The following is an 18,551-nucleotide window of genomic DNA, read 5'->3' as shown; positions in this document are numbered from 1 at the left end:
GGAACTTAGGAACAGACTCATTCGAGGGTATTAGGTTTTCACTGGCGGCTGACATACAGTGCTGTCGATATGCCCATAACGTATCATTTCCCCCCAAAGTCGGGCTGAGCTCCAATTCCAGTGGGTCCACAAGGGGCTACTTCCCCATCTGAAAATCCTGCTTTAAAAAGTGAAAGGCTTCCATGAAAACTAGCGCTCCTCCCCCGCCAGCCCCCTGTGATTCCAGGGCTAGTAAAACAGACCGAAAAGCGACCCAGTCAGACGTTACCTTTCAGGTCCATGCCATGCTCGGTTCTGCGAAGCTGAACCAGGGACACTGTGAACTCTCTATTTACCTTCTGTTTTCACTGGCCACCCCGCTGTCTCCAGTCTGCCCTGCGGAGCCGGAGAGCTGTTCAGAGAGGAGCGGCTGCTGGGGGTATTGGACTGATTATGGCACGGTACAGGAATGTCCCTCAGGCAGTTCTCCAGGCCTCGCAGCGGTGAATTCTCTGCATTGATGTCTGTTTAAACAACACCAAGCCCGCGTCAGTGCACGGCCTGCAGCTCTGGGATGGGTTCCCGCATCGCTGAATGAGCCTGCGTCCAGTGCAATTCACCTGCGCTATCCTACTGCGACTGGCCAGGCAGAGGCTGGGAATACCTCTGGCTATGAATTCTAGGTGTCTTGCAGGGACTTTGAGGTACTAAGCTGGGTTCATCCCTGGAGGAACTCCACTCAGGTCAGCCGTTACACCAGGGGTAAATAGAAGCCTTTGCAGGGAAGAGACCGAATCTGTCTGGATTCACGTCTATTGCTGCAGGAAGAGCAGCAGGCTGGAAGAAGTGGGTTTACCTCCAGCTGGTTCTCGGAAAAGCTTAGGGGAGAATCTGCTGTAGACACCTCTGGCTTCCACCCCCGTTGTTTGTTTTTATTGGGTTAAACACCCCCCCCCCCACCCCATTGTGGTTATAACAGGTTACATGCCATCCCCACGTCTACATAAGGCAAAGCGTGTACCAGAACAACGCACCACTCAGAACCAAGGTCTGCTTCTGCACTCATCCGCACAGGGCGAAGCAGAAGCCAAAACAGACGTATGCGAGATCAGAACCTGCATGCCGGGAGCGCCAGCTCTTTCCCCAGTTATTTCCACTTGTGTGACACACAGTGAAAGTCAGCAGCAGTGCAGGGGCCGCAGGTCTGGCGGAATTCATCCCTGGAGCCCACAGGATTAAGTGGCCCCCAGGCCGCATGCTGGGACACTGCCGAGGGGTGAACTCTGCTCACTGTGCGGAATGGAGATGGAAGTGAGCCAGGTTGCACAGGAATACGTCTAGCACTGGAATAGGTGCCATGGGGTGCTGTTCTGGCCCCATCTGACCCTCCCTGCCACCTGATCCTTATGGTGGTGACACTGGGTACTGGTGTAAACACTTCACCTGACCTTCTCTAAGTGATCTCCTTGTCCCGGCCCCTGGCCTCCTCTGTCCCATGTCTCTCTGCGTGGCGCTGGTCAAGGAGATGCTGGCTGGCATGTGGGGGCTATTTACTGGGATGTCCCTCAGGCAGTTCTCCAGACCTCGGAGGGGTGAGGTCTCCGTTCTGATGTCTGTTTAAAGAAAAGATCCAAAGCCAGTATCAGCCAGAGCTCCATATCGCTGAGCCCTGTCATACCCACTGGGCCATAGACAGGCTCGGCCTGGGCAGACACTAGGCCCACTTCCTGCTTTTGAAGAGACACGTACTCCCTTCCAAACGCAGGGACTGGCTGTAGGGGCAGCGCAGGGCAGGCTGGGCGCAGGGGTAACGGTAACAGCCTGTGTTATACAGGAGGTCGGGCTAGATGATCTAAAGTTCCCCAGTGTCTCACTCATCCCTTTCCTGCTATCCTGAACACATGAAGCTTGTTACCTAGTCTCTGGGAGGCAAAGGGATCTCGGCAGTGCCAAGGACCTGGCCCACCTACTCGTGATGTACACCAGTGCACACCTTCTTGTCAACCGTCTGTAATGGGCCACTCCCTTACCACTTCCAAAATTACTTTTCCTCCCTTGGTATCCTGCCGTTAATTGATTTCTCTCGTTAGACTGACCTCACACTTGGTAAAACACCCCCATCCTTTCATACCTGCTCCTGTATTTTTTACCTCATACATCCGATGAAGTGGATTCAAGCCCACGAAAGCTTATGCCCAAGTAAATGTGTTAGTCTCTAAGGTGCCACAAGGACTCCTCGCTGTTTTTACCAGTGTAAACGAGATCCAAAGTGACTTGACCCAGGACACAGACAGCCTGTGCCAGGACCAGAACCCAGCTCTCCTGGGTTCCACACCAGTGCCTTACCCACCGTGCCATCCTTCCTCTCCAGACCCCCAAACCAACTCAAAGCCTGAGAGAAACCAGAGCCAAGGAATGCAGCAACGCTAGCATAGCCAAGCGAATCAGAGAGTGCACACAGAACCGGGGGGAACCAGGTGGCTGAAAGGAGGAACCAGACCCCTCTGGAGCTGTAGCAGAGGAATGGAGAAGGGAAAGGAGGAGCGACCTGAGCACAGACACCAGAGAGCACGGACAGCTGTGCAAGACACTGAGGAAAAGACAGGAGAGACGAGGAGGAAACCCAACCTCACAGCCTCATGGGAGGAACAGAGTGCTGATAGCAGCAAGAGCAGGGAGAGAAGAGGAGGTCAAAGTCTACAGCAGGGTTCTCAAACTGGGGGTCTGGACCCCTCAGGGGGTCACAAGGTTATTACATGGGGGGTTGCGAGCTGTCAGCCTCCACCCCAAACCCTGCTTTGCCTTCAGGATATATAATGGTGCTAAATATATTAAAGAGAGCGTTTAATTTCTTAGGGGGGGGTCGCACTCAGAGGCTTGTGATGTGAAAGGGGTCACCAATAAAAAAGTTTGAGACCCACTGCTCTACAGTAAGGTTCCCTGTATAAATAGCTTATAAAGGGGTTAATAAATGATTGACACACGTTAATCAATTGTTACTGAGCCCAACAAATTGCTTTTGATTATGGCTTATAACTAGGCTTGGCAGGGTTAGATTTGTGTCAGCAAACATGCGTTTCACTGCACACACACAAACTGACAAAAATATTTCCCTCAATCGCCATCAAAATGTACATCTACATAGTCTGGCCATGAGCGCAGGGGACTGGACTAGCAGACCCTCTCGAGGTCCCTTCCAGTCCTGTGATTTATGGGCAAAGCAGGAAGAATCCTGCTTGGGAACGTAGGGTTTAATGTAAGGATAGTTACTGACACGTGATGCTGACGTGTGTTTTAATGGCTATAAAGCTTTACATTTTTGAACCTCAGTGTTTACTGTCACTAAATATTTATTGTCTGACCCCCCTAGTGTCTGACCCCTCCCCCGCCTCACAGTTTTGTGCAACTGATGCATTTAAATGGCTAAAAATAGGAAAAAATGCTTAAAAATCAGTATCAATATTATATGTCAAAAATATTTAAAACACCCTGAACTCTACCTCTCCTGCTTATAACAATCTATAGCATCTCCCAGTGAGGTGCCAAGATGCACCTGTAACATCCTGCTCGTCACATCCATTCATCATTCAGTACCCCTTTGAAGCCATTTAGAAATGGAATCGTAACGTGAGAGTGACCGAAAAGGATGTTTAAGTGTTGTGCTAGGGTCGGAGATGGGTAAGGCAGAGACCGCTCAGTGACAGGCGCTTGCTTGTGGGCAGCCGGGACCCTCCAGCAACCCGGGCAGCCGTCGACAACACCCACAGTGTGATAGCCCAAGAACACACGCGCTCACCCTCTCCACACCAGCTCCGCACCATGACCGTTGCAGGTCTCCTCGATGACACATCTGCTCCTGCGTTGCGGGCCAGCACTCGGGAAGCCCAGGATGTACTGACTGGTGTTTCCTGCAGGCAGTTCGCCAGGTCGTGGAGGGGGCTGGTCCTTGGCGTCATCTCTGCTTGAGAAACATGGAGTGACAAGCTCCAGCTCAGGATCAGCAGCCAAAGGATCGACCTGCTCCTAAGCCGCAGATAGGAACAGTGGATCCCACCCCTTTCTAGGGCCCAGTCCTGGTCCCATATAGTCCGTGGCAGAGTCCCATGGACTTCAATTGGGACCGCTGGTTGGCACACTGTCCTACCTTCAGGGGACGAGTTCCAGAGCCTGGCCTCCACTCCCCCTATTTCCATCTCCCGCTCGGCGCCGCTGGCCAAGGCACTGCAGGTTGGCAGGCTGGGATGCTGGGGGTAGGGTACAGCCGTGTTGGTCACACAGCTCAGCAGGCCACGCAGGGGGGAATCCTCTGTCGCTGCTTCTGTTTTAAGGACAGGAACAATGCCCAGAATAACAGCCCAGTGCCTGTGGCTGGAAAAGGCATCCCGGCCCTTCTGCGCATGATAAACCCACCAGCCCATTCCCCAGCTCCCAGAACTAGATGCCCTGCGATCAGAGCCCGGGGACTGGGCCAGCGGCGAATTCAACTCAAAATGGACATGACCAGGAATCAACTGCACTCCAAGGACCCTCCTTGCCACCCTTGCATCCCTGTGGGACGGGCAGCACAGAAAGGGCTGGGGAGGGAACCAAGGAGGACCTGGTAAGGACACGCTGATTTCTGCATGTTCCCTAGTACAGTCCCTCCTCTGCAGAGCAGGCAGACCAATGTCTGGGGCAACGCCGTGTGGACGGAATGCGTCTGACACCACTGGTGCCCAAATAATTGAGATTTTAGGGACCTGAACCTCCCCCCCGCACAGTCCTGTTTCCAAGCAGAGGAGCTGACCCTTCCTACCCAGCAACAGAGCGTTTGTCTCCGAAGTGTATCCAGTGGGGGTGCCTCCCACCACACACTATGGCTCTCACCTTCGGCGGACAGGCTCCCAGCTCCTCGCTCTGGCCTCTCCCCCAGGGCTCTCTGCGCGCTGTGGCTGGCGGGCGGGTGGGAGCAACGGGGGCTGGTCACAGTGATGTCCTTCAGGCAGTTCTCCAGGCCGCGCAGCGGGGAGTCCTCAGGTGCTGCCTCTGCTTTAACGGACAATGGAGAGGGCACGGCCTGCGGGTGCAGGACAGGCTGTGTCTGCTCCCAACACGCTGTACCACTCACTAGCCAGCCCTCCCGGACTCCCTCAGCGAGATCCCCCATCCCCACATGGGCAGAGTCACAGGGGGCTGTGCAGGTCTTGACCTGAGATGCACTTTGAGAGGCCTTTACTTTATGAGCCTGTGCTGGGGAGAGAATTTGGCTTCTGAGGCTAGCAGCCAGCCGGAGTTACTAGGCACGGCTCTGGTAACACAGGGCAGTGCTGAGTGCATGCTGGGCATACAGGCCTTTACAGCACTAGCAGGACACTGTCTAGACAGGGTTTATTTCCACTGGCAGAGCTAACGTGCAATAGATGCTTTGCACCAGTGCGTACTGGGGTGTGCATCACTGTGGCTTGCCCCCATTTCAAATGCACTAGTGCAAGCCCTGTTTTACACCAGCGCCGCCCAGCGACACTGGTGCAGTTATATCAGTGCAACCCCCCTTGCACAGGGAACGCCTAGGTCTGTGCCAGAGTGTGAATGCAGCGTGGCAACCGCTCCCCAGCATGTGCCCTGGCGGTCACCTGGTCTGCTAACGTCTGGCTGGGTTCTCAGCAGGGAACCAGGCCATCCCGCTCGCAGCGGGTGACTCGTTGGCCGTTCCTCCGCTCCCTCGCTGCGCATCTCATCACTACCCTGGCCTGAGCCTCTTCCCCAGCCCTGGAGGCCCGCTCGAGGAGCATTCAGCTCCTGACGCTCTGCAAGTGTTTTCAGCAACGACTAGCCTGGGGATAAGTGGGAGGTTGTTGCCTCTTAAACCAGCAGGGCCTCAGGTCTGCGGCGCACGTCTCCCTCCCCAGTCTGGGAGAACCTCCCAGTCCCCGTCTAACCTTCTCCAGGACTGCACCAGGGCCCTGGCTCCAGCCCCCTCTGCTCCACTCTCCGGTGGGCACTGCTGGTGGGAGAGCTGCAGGCTGGCCGGGCGGGATGACAGGGGCTGATCACGTCTCTCCAGCAGCTCAGCAGGCCCTGGGCGGAGGAGCTCTCCGCAGCTCCTTCCCTTTTAACAGCTCCTATGAACAAGTCAGAACTTCAGTTTCTCGGTGGGTCACTTTGCTATGGGGCACAATAGAGACTCGCTGCCCCCCTCCTCTGACCTCCGCAGGCAGCAGCCATGTGACTCTCTGCCTCTTCCCCCTTCGAGGCCGATACCTTGGTATAGCATTTCCCCTCAGACAGGTCCCTGGAGGACGGGCTGACCCCATATTTGTCTGTGGGGCCAGGGATTCCTTACATCAGTCATCAGCAGTGTGGCCTGAGGGACGGACTGGATCTACTTTCCAGGTATAAATATGATGACCAGGAGGCCTGGACGGAGGCGGGCCGCTGGAAGTGATAGTGGCTGACAGGAGAGACAGACCCCAGTAGCACAGAGCCATCCACCACCTGGTCATCTCGGCGGAGCTGATCAGCAGTGGCAAGGCCAGAGAGGAAAGGCAGGCTGGGGTACGGCCGTCTGTCTGAACCACAGAGCGACATATGGCCTGCGCCCTGTCTGGTGCTGTCTCACACAAGGCACGTACAGGGGATGGGGTGTTACTTCGATGGCTCACCTTCACCAAATAGGCTCCTACCCCCGGCCTCTCCTTCCGCCCTGTTACGGGGGGAGCGGCTGGACGGCGTGGCAGGAGGGCTGGCTTTGCTCACAGGCCTGGCTGAAGGGCAGCTCTCCAAGCCGGGGTCCTGTGGATCCCCTGCGGTTACTTCTGTTTTCACTGTATGCGGAACAGCAAAGTCAGGGTCAGCACCTGTGGGGCTGGCTGAGTCCATCCCCAAACCTCCTAAAGCCAGCTGAGGGTCTGGCAGACCGATGGGGAAGCCTGGCTTTTATCCCCACCTCTGTCAATGATTCACTTGAGCAAGACTCACCCAGAGCAGAGATAACGACCCTTCCCACCCCCACAAAGCCTGCCAAGCCCTGCCCATGCGACTGCTTCTCGGTGCACGTGCTTAGCGTTATTGTTCCTCGGATGCGGATAGCAGATTTTTTGAGCCAGCTCCCTACGAGAGGCACCCCTCCAAGGTTGTGCAAATACGTGCAAGACAACGTGGGAAACATGCACCAGGCACCACAGGCAGACACACTGTGAGAGCCAGTCACCCTGCTCCTGTGTCTCTCGCCAACTGCCCCTCCCTTACAGCGACCGTCAGGCGAGGGGCAGCCAAGCACCGGCTGCAGAGAGCTGTTCCCGATTCCAAAGGGGATGCTATAATTTTACACACACTCACCTTCTACAGACGAGCTCCCATCCTCGCTCTCCAGCCTCCTCTTTCCTGAGTCTCCTCGCGTGCTGCCCTTGGCCGACTTGCAGGGCGATGGGTGGGGATGATGGGGGTTATGAACAATTATTTCCTTCAGACAGTTTAGCAGGCCTTGGAGGGGGCTATTCTCTGCCGTCCCCGCTGTGTGAATATTAAAATAAACACACTATTAACTCAATCCCTCGCCCTGCACGAAGAAGATTCCACCTGACTCTGAATCATACAAAAATGCCTAGGTCTTTAACCAAATCCCAGCACCAGAACGTGCTTGGAATTCTCTCTGGTGGGGTCCCACACTCTGAGTTGGGTGGGATGTTGTATTTTGGTCACTAGCTCATTTGTGTTCAGTGAGTAAAGGAAGACCAACAAAGTCAGGGCAGGTCTCCATTTCCCTGCACAGCCGAGTAGCTCAGAGACGTTCCTGAATTCCGATGAGACTGAGGGTCACATTTGTAACTGGAGGTACATTAACCAGGAAATTGGGTTGAAAAGCTCGGGGAAAGGTTTTCATTTGAATGATGCAGGAAAAATAAAGTGCCAATGACCCGAGCCCTTTAAACACCAGGCACTGAGTGCCACCCCCAGGAGAGTGGGTGGGGCGGGTTCCCCATTGCCAGGAGAGCCTCCTGCACAGATCTAGGACAGGACCCCTCAACATGCTATAAAAACTCCAGGGCCCAGGGAAGGGGGACTCCGGGCTCCGGGCCAGGCAGGACCCTTGGGCATAGGCATAGTTTTACTTCTATTTTTTTGGGGGGGGGCGGGGGAAAGGCTGGCATGGTTTGCGGGGTCCAGGATGGCAATGCCACTTCCACCCCCTGACTCACACAGGAGGCCACCCAGCCTATCTGGGATGTGGGGGGATGCAACCAAAAAATATAACTCCAAGGGGGGACTCAGTTTAAAAGTTTGAAAACCGCTCAGGGTGCAGGGAAGAGGTAGCTAGGGGCTGTGTGCAATGGAGGGGAGAGCTCAGGGTGCAGAAAGGGGGACTAGGGGCTGTGTACAGTAAGCGGGGGGCTCCCAGATTCAGTGGGTAGGGGTAGGGGGCGCTCAGGCGCCTCCCTTCAGCCCCACGCCACTCCCAGCTTGGGGGAGGCAGGTTCAGCCCTGCGCTGCTCCTGGCTTCATGTGATGTGGGGGCTCTGGCTTCAGCCCTGCGTTGCTCCCAGCTTCAGCGCCAGGGCTTGGGTTTCAGCAGTGGGCCATGCGGCCCCCTGAAATGGCTCATGGACCCCCATAGGGCTGCGGACCCCCGGTTGAGGACCGCTGATCTAGAATGCAGAGGGTCAATACTGGGAACATCAGTGAAGCCCTGATCAGCCAGAGCAGCAGGGCAGAGGTGGCGGCTCAGAGCCAGCAATCAGGAGCCTGTGAACACTTGTAGATAACATACGGGTGGAAGGGGTTAGTAGAGTACCCCAAGGGTTGTAGGAAACAGGACTCTGGGCTGATGAGTGGTTTATGGAATTTAACCCTGAAAATCCAAGAGTTTATATTTCTAGGGGCCTTTACGGAGATTCTTCCCAGACAGCCTGACTGGTGACCGTGTTACCTCTCGTGTGCCAGTGTGCACTGGCTGAGTTGGTCCTGACCGGGGAGGAAATAAGGGCTTCTCTGGACCTATTTGATTTGGTGTATGAATCAGTTGTGTTCATATGGGGTTATGCAGTCCTGTCTTCCGATCCCCAGACGTCCCTCCACATTCTCTCCAAATCTCTGAGAATTTCAGACCCTTCTGTCAGCTCACAAGCCCCAGCAATGGAGTGACCAGGTCCTGAGAACACACTGAGGTTTTAGGTCAAATCCATCACCAAGACCTAGAGTGTTTGGCTAATGGCACATCACTCTGCTGCCAAAACTCCATCCCACACGAATCTTATACATTTGCAAACCACATCCTCCTTCTGAGGAGGAGGGGCCAATCCATTGACACTGAGGTCAACAGGCCTTCTCATGGACTCTACCGGGAGACGCGTCAGGCGCTATCCTCTGCCTTACTGAACTGTACTTTCATGAGAACATCTCCAAAGCCCCAGCTCCAGCCTCCTGTCTTCCACATCCCCTTGTGCGCTGTTGGTAGACGAGCTGCTGGTTGGGGTGCTTGGATAACTGGGCCTCTTTATAGCGAGGTCCATCAGCCCCTGGATGGGGGAACTCTCTGTCATGACTTCTGTTTTAACTATAGAAACAAACTCAATCTCAGTCCAAGTCCTGCAGCCGAATGGTTCGGTTCCTTCTCTCCTGAACACGGTCAACACAGCTGACTGGATCAGCGGCTAGACCGTAGACAGGACACACGCCTCTTTCAACTGCCAAGCGTTCAACCAGAAACTAGGTTCATTTTGATTTTAGAATGCCTGAAACCAAGGGAAATCCACAATCCCAGAAATCACATGGCCTCAGCGCCTCTCCCCTCTCTGAGACACCTCTCTCCAGTGACCAGTGCGCGGAAGGAGACGCAGTGTAGGAAGGACAGAGCATGGCCATATGGAGGTTAACATGGCAATATGGATTTTGGTACATGCATGTACCAAAGGGGGGGCTCCCAGATTCAGGCAAGAATCCTGACCAATGCAGTGACATCGCTGTTGGATCGACCCAGACTCTCGAATAACGAATGGCTCCTATCCAGCTGGCACCCAAATAATCTGGGCTTAACTGGGCCCCAAATTCAGGCTGTGTAGTTTTGCACCCTGGGGGCCTGATGCTATTAACTTATTCTGTGTAAATCAGGAGTCGCTCCACGGAAATTACATCAGTGTAAAACCAGTGTCAGTCAGCCAGCCCCAGCTCATTCTCTGATTATACCACATGCAGGAAGAAACAGAGTGGTTGATCTCTCTGCTCTGCCTAGCGAGATACTGTCTCTTCATGCATTGAGGTATGAACACATTTTAACTCACCTGCAGCACATAAGCTCTTCACCTCCCCCACAACTCCCTTGTGTTCCACGTCTCCTTGTGCGCCGGGGCTCTGCATGTTGGGGTGACGGGGTCTGTGGACGGGAATTTCCTTCAGGCAGTTCAGCAGACCTTGGAGGGGGCTGTTCTCTGGAGCCACTTCTGTGTTAATAGTAAGAAAAGAAATAGATCAGCGGGAGATGCGTAGCCATGGCAGCCGGTCTCTGAGCCCTGTCAAATCTACAGGAACTTACACTAACCCCCAACACTTCTCTTTTCTCTCTTCACGCTCCTGCCAGCCATACAGATCCAGCACGTCCCGGAGCAGGTCGTCTATACAAAACTGCCTGTGGAACGAGGCATTCAGATCTGGCGCCCCAGGATGAGCCAGATGGGACTCAACAGATTGTGTCCAGCCCAAATCCGTATCATTCTAAGACCCTCCTGCCCCGATGCACCTCACACACACGGGACGGCTGTGTGCCACACTCCTACAGCACTATTCTGGGACGTGTTGGCCTGCCAAGGCAGTTTTGGTACCTAGCATAGTCTGACTCCTCTGTGACTCACCTGCGTACAGTCTCCTAAGCGGAGCCCCTTCTGTGCTGCTGGTGGACACGCAGCTGCTCGGTGTGTCGGGATGACTGGGTCTATTGACAGATACTTCCACTAAACAGTTCTCCAGGCCAAGGAGAGGTGGAGTCTCTGGAGTTACTTCTGGTTTAACTAGACAGACAAAGCCAGTATCAGCTCAGGGCCTGTTGCTGAGGAGTGGGTTCATTTTAACCCTATAAAACCTGGATCTTTGACAGTGGATATTTAGACCTAGTGTTAAAGAGAAACCTCTCCACTGTCACTGGATGGGCATCCGTGAACCACTAATGGCGAGGATGGATGGTCTTGTGGGCAAAAGGCTCTCGCCTCGGCCTCAGGAGATCTGTATCTATCAACTTCTCTATGTTACTGACCCACTGACCCCTCCTCTGCTCTGCCAGAGAGACCAGATTTACCATCCTTTAGTCCAGTTTCCCCCTGCAATTTCCTGCTTTTCCCCCTGCCATCCCTGGTGCACAAAAGGATCTCAGGTAGGTATCCACAAAGCCACTAAGTTCTCAGCTTTCAAACTGCACCTTAAAGCCAAGCTCAGGGTTCATAAAAAAATAGATCCATGACTTTCTCCCTGCGGTTGTGTATGGTACCCCGCTTACCATCAGCATACGCCCTCTCAGAGCCCATCTCAGCTTCACTATCGGCAGCCTCAGCTGGCTCCACAGGGGCCTTTAAATTCCCCAAGAGAAATTCCGGGATTTCCTTCACCAGCTTCATCAGTGCGCTAAGGTGCAGGCTGCCCTGATGCGCTCCTGCTTGAGACATGGAGAAAAACTTACCAGAAGCCCAGTGCGATCAGCACCTGACTTGAGGAAAGAGCAGTTCTTTCTTTCCTTTTTTTCCACCTTGGGCAGGGAATCTCTTACCTTCCTCATCCCCTGTGGGGCACCCGTCCTCTTCTGTTTGCCCTGAGTCCCAGAATCCGCCCACATCTGGGTCATCCTCTGGAAAGGCCAGTTCTTCACCTAAAGACACGGGTGCATGGAATAGTGGATGTCACCATGGGCACCATTTTATTATGGGGGGGTCTCCGTCCACATGGTTCCTATTACCCTTATGAAATGCCTCAGGCTGCAGAACCAGAGGCCTCCCATCACTTCACCGCTGGGAGGTTTGTTGGCTGCCAGTGTGGAATTCGCATCAGGAGACCATCTTTACTCAGTGGTGGTAGGAGAAAGCTGACCACAGGGGGTCCCATTCTGTGTGGTACCCCCCGGAGGAGGGGCTGTGCTTGCAGATTCTGGGCTGACAGCTCCCAGTGCAAGTCAAAGCAGCTGTCCTGGGCTGTTGCACGGATCAGACTCCCCCTAACACCATCAGCTCCTCCCTCCCCGAATCTGCCATCTATGCTGGGGCTTGCAAGGGGCCAGGGTGCCTGCACTGGGGGAATTCTCCCCTGAACCCTGGGGCTGCATCACCAGCCCCTAGGCACCACCAGAGGTGTGTGGGGCTAGAGTAGGGGGAGGGGGCAGAGTCAGTTCGTAATAATCTAGGCGCTCTATTGGACCCAATGGGGCTCCCTCTGCGGACAGCGGAAAGGGGCCCTAGGAAGGTGCGGGAGGGGAGAAGACAGACACTCTGGATCTAGCTTATACCTTCTGGGGGCTGGGCCCGCTGTCAGGTCTCAGCCAGCCCAGCGACGGGTGTGCAGCAGATCCCTTACACACCAGCCAGCCAGAGGCGTCTGCAGTCTACCCACTGCCAGGCTGGCATCGGGGGCAGTGGCTTAGCGTTGGTTACTGAAGGGCTCACTCACCCTCCGAGCTGCCGCTGGCGAGCTCTGGCTCTCCGGAGACGCCGTGGATCTGGCTGCCAGCAGCCTCCCTCTCCGCAGCCAGGGCCAGAAGAGCCAGCGTGGGAACTGGCTGACCTGGTCAGGGAAAACAAGACCCAGAACAAGGAGTCTCACTCTGGCAAGCTACCCCAGGCAGCCAGAGGCTGGACGACCAGCAGCCAGTCCGAGCAGCCACCCAGGAGCTCAAAGCCACCCCAGCTGGGGACGGAGCTGTCCTGGGGGCAGAGAAAAGATGAAGCTGCTGAGCAAGACGGAGCCAAAGATTCTTTGCACCTCACCGGCCATCCATGGAGCTCAGAGCAACTCCCATCTGGTCTCCCCAGTTCTCTTCTGTCCACCACGGCCAGCAGAGTCATTCAGCTCGGGCCAGAATCCAGCCCTCTCTGCGCGCATGTCTAGGAACCTGGCTACAGCTCAGCTGCGTGCCAGACAGGGCCCTTAACATATGACTGGGTCCTGGTTCGAGGCCCAGTCTGAGTGGGGGCTGACAAACAGGGTGACCCTGCACTTCAGGCAGGACGGTGCAAAGCAGGGGCAGGAGCTGGTGCAAACCTCGGTGTGTGTTGCTGCCTGGGCTGGGGACATGTTTCCTAGAATCACAGAACCACAGCGTTCAAAGGGACCGCAAGGCTCATCCAGTCTAACCCCTCCAAGATGCAGGATTTGTTGTGTCTAAACCACCCAAGACAGATGCTCTCTAGCCTCCTACTGAAAACCTCCAGTGAAGGAGCTTCCACACCCTCCCCCAGCATCTGTTCCTTCCCTACTGTTCTTACAGTTAGGAAGTTTTCCCAAAATTTAATCTAAATCTGCTACACTGTAGTTTGAACCCACTGCCTCTTGTCCCGCCCTCTGTTGCAAGACAGAACAGCTTCTCTCCATCTTTTTTATGGCAGCCTTTCAAGTACCTGAAGACCACTATCATCCCATCCTCCCCCTTAATCTCCTCTTTTCCAAACTAAACACACTCAGTTCCTTCAGCCTTTGCTCATATGGCTTGTGTTCCATCCCTTTGATCATCTTTGTTGCTTGCCTCTGGATCCTTTCCAGTTTCACTCTGACTTATCTATGGTCTACATCCTGCAGCTGTAAATGTCAGAATCCCCCTGGCCAGGGAAGAGACAGCCCCCCTGGAGACGGAGATGGTTCTGTGCAGAGGGTGGTGGGGGTGGGGGGGAGATGGCTCTTTGCCGCAGTCAGAGATTTTGTATTTGCTCAATTGCCTTAGCTGAAATTAAAACCTCCCAATGGAAGTCAGAGCCAGCGGGGTTCCCGTGAAACCCATGAGTGCACCAGAGCCACCTGGTTCGGGATCTAGTTCCAGGCTCACAGTACATGCTTGGTTTGGTGCAATGTTCGTCAGTATCCTCAGCAAACCTGGGGCAACTTGCGGGTTTGTATCGCAATAGCTTTGGGCTGAGCTTTGCTTTGAAACACCAGTCCAGCTCAGGACAGAGGAGGAACCTCCATGTGGATCAGAGAGGAAATGAAGGAACCAGATTCTCCTCTCATTCCGGCTTCTGAGGGTCCCCAACCTTCCCATGAGCCACTCCCAATGGAAGCTGCCTGTAGTTTGGGGGCACACAGAGGTCTTCCTGGGGTACATCAACTCATCCAGAGATTTGCCTGGTTTTACAACAGGCTAAAGAAAAAGCACCAGCAAAGTCAGTACAAACTCAAATTTCATGCAGACAATGACTTGTTTATACTGCTCTATACACTATAGACTGAAATGTAAGTACAATATTTATATTCCAATCGATTTATTTTAGAATTATATGGTAAAAATGAGAAAGTCAACAATGTTTCAGTAATAATGTGCTGTGACTCTTTTGTATTTGTATGTCTGATTTTGTAAACAAGTGGTTTTAAAGTGAGGTGAAATTTGAGGTACACAAGACAAGTCAGACTCCTGAAAGGGGTACCATAGTCTGGAAAGGTTGAGAGCCACTGATCTACACTACAAAACCAAAATCCAGCCCAGCTATGGCCAAAGTATGTTATAACAGAGTTCACTCCTGCCTGGGAACAGGCAAAAAAGAAATGGGGGAGGAATGCATTAGAGAACCAGGGGGTAGCCACAAGGGTTAACGTGTGACCCAGACAAGTCACTTACTTGCTCGGGGCACGTCTACACAACAGCTGGGAGGCGTAATTCCCCACTCAGGTTGACGTACACACACCAGCTGTGTTTGAGCTAGGATGCTAAAAATAGCGCCATGGCTGCAGTGGCATGGGTGGTGGCTTTGGCTAGCCAACCTGCCTGACAGCCTGGGCACATACTCGTGTGGCTCATCGGAGCTGCTGCCATGGCCACTCTGCTAGTTCAAGCAGAGCCAGCGGCGTATGTCTATTCGAGCTGGGACGCAAGCCCTGAGCTGCTGTGTAGCCTTGAGCCTCATCTGCATAATTCATAGGTTCTAGGACTGGAAGGGACCTTGTGAGGTCATCAAGTCCAGTCCCCTGCCCTCATGGCAGGACCAATGGAAATAACAATACGGGGTGCTGTGAAAGTTAACGAGTTAAAGAATATGAGGTGCTCATATACTGCGGTGATGGAGGGCATTCTTGTATCATAGATAGAACCTGTATTTTCCACACAAGCAAGAACAAACACTGCTGTAACTAAGGTGGTTAAACACGGCTAATGTTGCAGTGAATGATACTTGGGAATCATTTAAGAACACCTTCCTGCCCCAAAAGCCTCAATCTCACAACTGAGGAAGAAGGTGGTGCTGGTTAAAAACCCAACCTAATTTAGAGGGGAAGCGAAGGCAGCTATAAAAATAGAAAAACAACATGTAACAAATAGAAGAAATGGCAAGTTGATAGTAATGAATATAAAACAGAAGTTAGGCACTTTAGAAAATTGATAAGGGAAGCAAAAGAACGCAAGGAGAAATCTATTGAAAGCACAGTTAAGAACAATAAGAAGTTTATTAAATATAGGTTGGATATTAGGAATAACTTTTTCCCAGGAGGGTGGTGAAGCACTGGAATGGGTTACCTAGGGAGGTGGTGAAATCTCCTTCCTTAGAGGTTTTTAAGGTCAGGCTTGACAAAGCCCTGGCTGGGATGATTTGGTTGGGAATTGGTCCTGCTTTGAGCAGGGGGTTGGCCTAGATCCCTCCTGAGGTCCCTTCCAACCCTGATTTTCTAGGATTCCATATTAGGAACTAAAAGACTCCATTACTAGATGGAAATGGTAGAATTATCAACAATAATGCCAAAAGGCAGAAGTGTTCAGTAAATACTTCTGTTCTGTATTTGAGGAAAAACTGATGATGCTGTCTCATCATATGGTAATGATAACACTCCTTCCATTCCACTAGAATCTGTGGAGAATGTTAATCAGAAGCTACCAAAGTTAGACATTTTAAAATCAGCAGGTCCAGAGAACTTGCATCCAAGAGTTTTACAAGAACTGGCTGAGGCATTCAATGGACTGCTAACGGTGATTTTCAACAAGAGGTGGAGCACTGGGGAAGTTCCAGAAGAAAGCTAATATTGTGCCAGTTTTTAAAAACGGTAAACAGAATGACCTGGGTAATTATAGGCCTGTCAGCCTGTCATCGATCCCTGGGAAGATAATGGAGCAGCTGATACGGGACTTGATTGAAAACAAACTAAAAGAGGGTAATATAATTAAAGCAAGTCAATGGGTTAATGGAAAACAGATCCTATCAAGCTAACTTGATATCTTTTTTTGATGAGATTACAAGTTTGGCTGACAAAGGGAACAGTATTCATATAATATACTTAGATTTCTGTAAGGTGTTTGACTTGGTAGCGCACATTTTTATTAAAAACCTAGAATATAAAATGAACATGGCACACATTAAATGAATTAAAAACTGGCTAACTGAAAGGCATCAACATGTAACTGTAAATGGGGAATCATCATTGAGGAGGTCTGTTTCCAGTGGCACCGCGAAGGGATCAGTTGTAGGCCCTACACTATTTAACATTTTTATCAAAGACCTGGAAGAAAACGTAAAATCATCACTGATGAGGTTTACAGATGGCACACACAACGGGGGAGTGGTAAATAATGAAGAGGACAGGTCATTGATTCAGAGAGATCTGAATTGCTTGGTAAACTAGGCACAAGCCAACAATGTGCTGTTTAATACGGCTAGATGTAAATGCATTCTTCTAGCATCAGAGAATGTAGGCCATACTTAAGTCCTGGGAAGAAGTGACTCTGGAAAAGAGTTGGGGGTCGTGGTGGATAATCAGCTGAACATGAGCTTCCAATGTGACGCTGTGGCTAAAAGAGGTAACGAGATCTGTGATGCAGAAAGAAAGGAATCTCAAGTAGGCGTAGAGAGGTTACTTTACCATCTCTATTTGGCACTGGTGCAACGCTGCTGGAATCCTGTGTCCAGTTCTGGTGCCCACAATTCAAGAAGGGTGTTGATAAATTGGAAAGGGGTCAGAGAAGAGCCATGAGAATGATTAAAGGATTAGAGAACCTGCCTTAGAGTGACAAACTCAATGAGCTCATATCTATTTAACTTACCAAAGAGAAGGTTACTACCTATAGATACCTACATGGGGAACCAATATTTGATAATGGGCTCTTCAGTCTAGCAGAGAACGGTCTAACACAATACAACGGCTGGAAGCTGAAACTGGGCAAATTCAGACTGGAAATAAAGTGTAAATTTTTGACAGTGAGTGTAATTAACTACTGGAACAATTTACCAAGAGAAGGGGTAGAGTCTCCATCACTGGGAATTTTAAAATCAAGATGGGATGTTTTTCTAAGAGATCTGCTGCAGGGCTTATTTTGGGGGAAGACCTGTGGCCTGTGTTATACAAGACACACCAATGCTCCCTCCTGGGCTTGGAATCTATGAGTGTAGACAGGGACAGTTTGGCCCTCCCTATACAGGCACTGAAAACCAGCGTAGCTGGAGAGAGGTTTAAATACGGTTCCTGCACTTTAACGTAGGCAGAGTCGGAAAGACACACGTTTGTAACTGCAATGCCAGGGAATGGCCCACAGCCCTCCGTGCAGACATGACACGTGCCGCTCCTTACCTAGCGAGATCAGCAACTGGTAATTCTCCTCCATCACTTCCTTATGAAGCTCCTTCTGCCATTCCTCCAAGATCTGCCACTCCTCTGCGGAGAACCTGACAGCAACATCTTCAAATGTCACTGGCACCTGAAGACAAACAAACGGCTGGGTCGATTCCGGGCCTGGGGCAGAGTACGGGAGTCCTATAAACGAGCTTACCATGCCTCGGAGCCTTATTAACTTTGCTCCCTCTGTGATTTTAATGGGGAAAGGCACTCCCTGCTAAATCTCTCTCAGACCGTCATTAACACGCCCGTTGCACCTAGAACGCTAACCAGAGCAAGCAGGCGCAAGTGTTTTCATACGGTAGCTCATCTCTACCCCTCCCCTTCCGGCCTCACCCCTCCCACCCTCACACCAAGTGTTTGCCTAAAGCCTAGGAGGAGAGTATGGATGAGACTGAGGCAGGAAGAAAAAAAACTCTCCCTGTCAGAAACCCTGGGGGGCTGGAACAATTTGCATAGTGGGGGTGCCGAGAGCCACTGAACCAAGGTGCAAACTCTGGATATGATGGAAACCACTTCCAGCCAGGGGGTGCGGCAGCGCCCCCAGTTCCAGCACCTGTGGTAACACCCCCTCCAAACACTCCCCAAGCCACTTCAGTAACAGGCCTCCGAGCCACCAGCCTCTCTGCCTCGAGAGCAGGAGACACTCCAAGGGGAAGTGCTCCGGGTAGGCAGTGCCATGTCCTGCCTGCTGCAACATGCAGACACAGCCCAGGAGTGGGGCAGGATGGAACAGGGAGAGACCCATTTAAAGGGGAAGGCACTTGAAAGAACTACCCGCTGCCAGGCACCCAGCCTGAATATCTGGGCTGAGCAGCAAGGAA

The 18,551-nt window shown here is 52.5% G+C and overlaps 1 protein-coding gene across 1 annotated transcript in view; it reads right to left on the bottom strand.

Annotated features, from left to right (window-relative positions):
- LOC127045807 (protein KRBA1-like) overlaps positions 1-18,551 on the bottom strand; it is a 42,930-nt gene that overhangs the window by 10,427 nt on the left and 13,952 nt on the right. Inside the window, exons 2-15 of the mRNA XM_050942433.1 lie at positions 17,683-17,809; positions 12,598-12,711; positions 11,708-11,806; positions 11,441-11,593; positions 10,803-10,958; positions 10,236-10,394; positions 7,297-7,470; positions 6,621-6,782; positions 5,898-6,080; positions 4,846-5,007; positions 4,124-4,297; positions 3,776-3,940; positions 1,428-1,592; positions 336-503 (exon numbers count right to left, since the gene is read on the bottom strand). Of these exons, the coding sequence (XP_050798390.1) occupies positions 336-503; positions 1,428-1,592; positions 3,776-3,940; positions 4,124-4,297; positions 4,846-5,007; positions 5,898-6,080; positions 6,621-6,782; positions 7,297-7,470; positions 10,236-10,394; positions 10,803-10,958; positions 11,441-11,593; positions 11,708-11,806; positions 12,598-12,711; positions 17,683-17,809 (2,161 nt within the window). The remainder of the gene's footprint in view (positions 1-335; positions 504-1,427; positions 1,593-3,775; positions 3,941-4,123; positions 4,298-4,845; positions 5,008-5,897; positions 6,081-6,620; positions 6,783-7,296; positions 7,471-10,235; positions 10,395-10,802; positions 10,959-11,440; positions 11,594-11,707; positions 11,807-12,597; positions 12,712-17,682; positions 17,810-18,551) is intronic.

The sequence above is a fragment of the Gopherus flavomarginatus genome, chromosome 2, assembly GCF_025201925.1.
Source record: "Gopherus flavomarginatus isolate rGopFla2 chromosome 2, rGopFla2.mat.asm, whole genome shotgun sequence".
NCBI classification, from domain to species: domain Eukaryota; kingdom Metazoa; phylum Chordata; order Testudines; family Testudinidae; genus Gopherus; species Gopherus flavomarginatus.
This window is presented reverse-complemented; position numbering and strand designations above follow the sequence as displayed.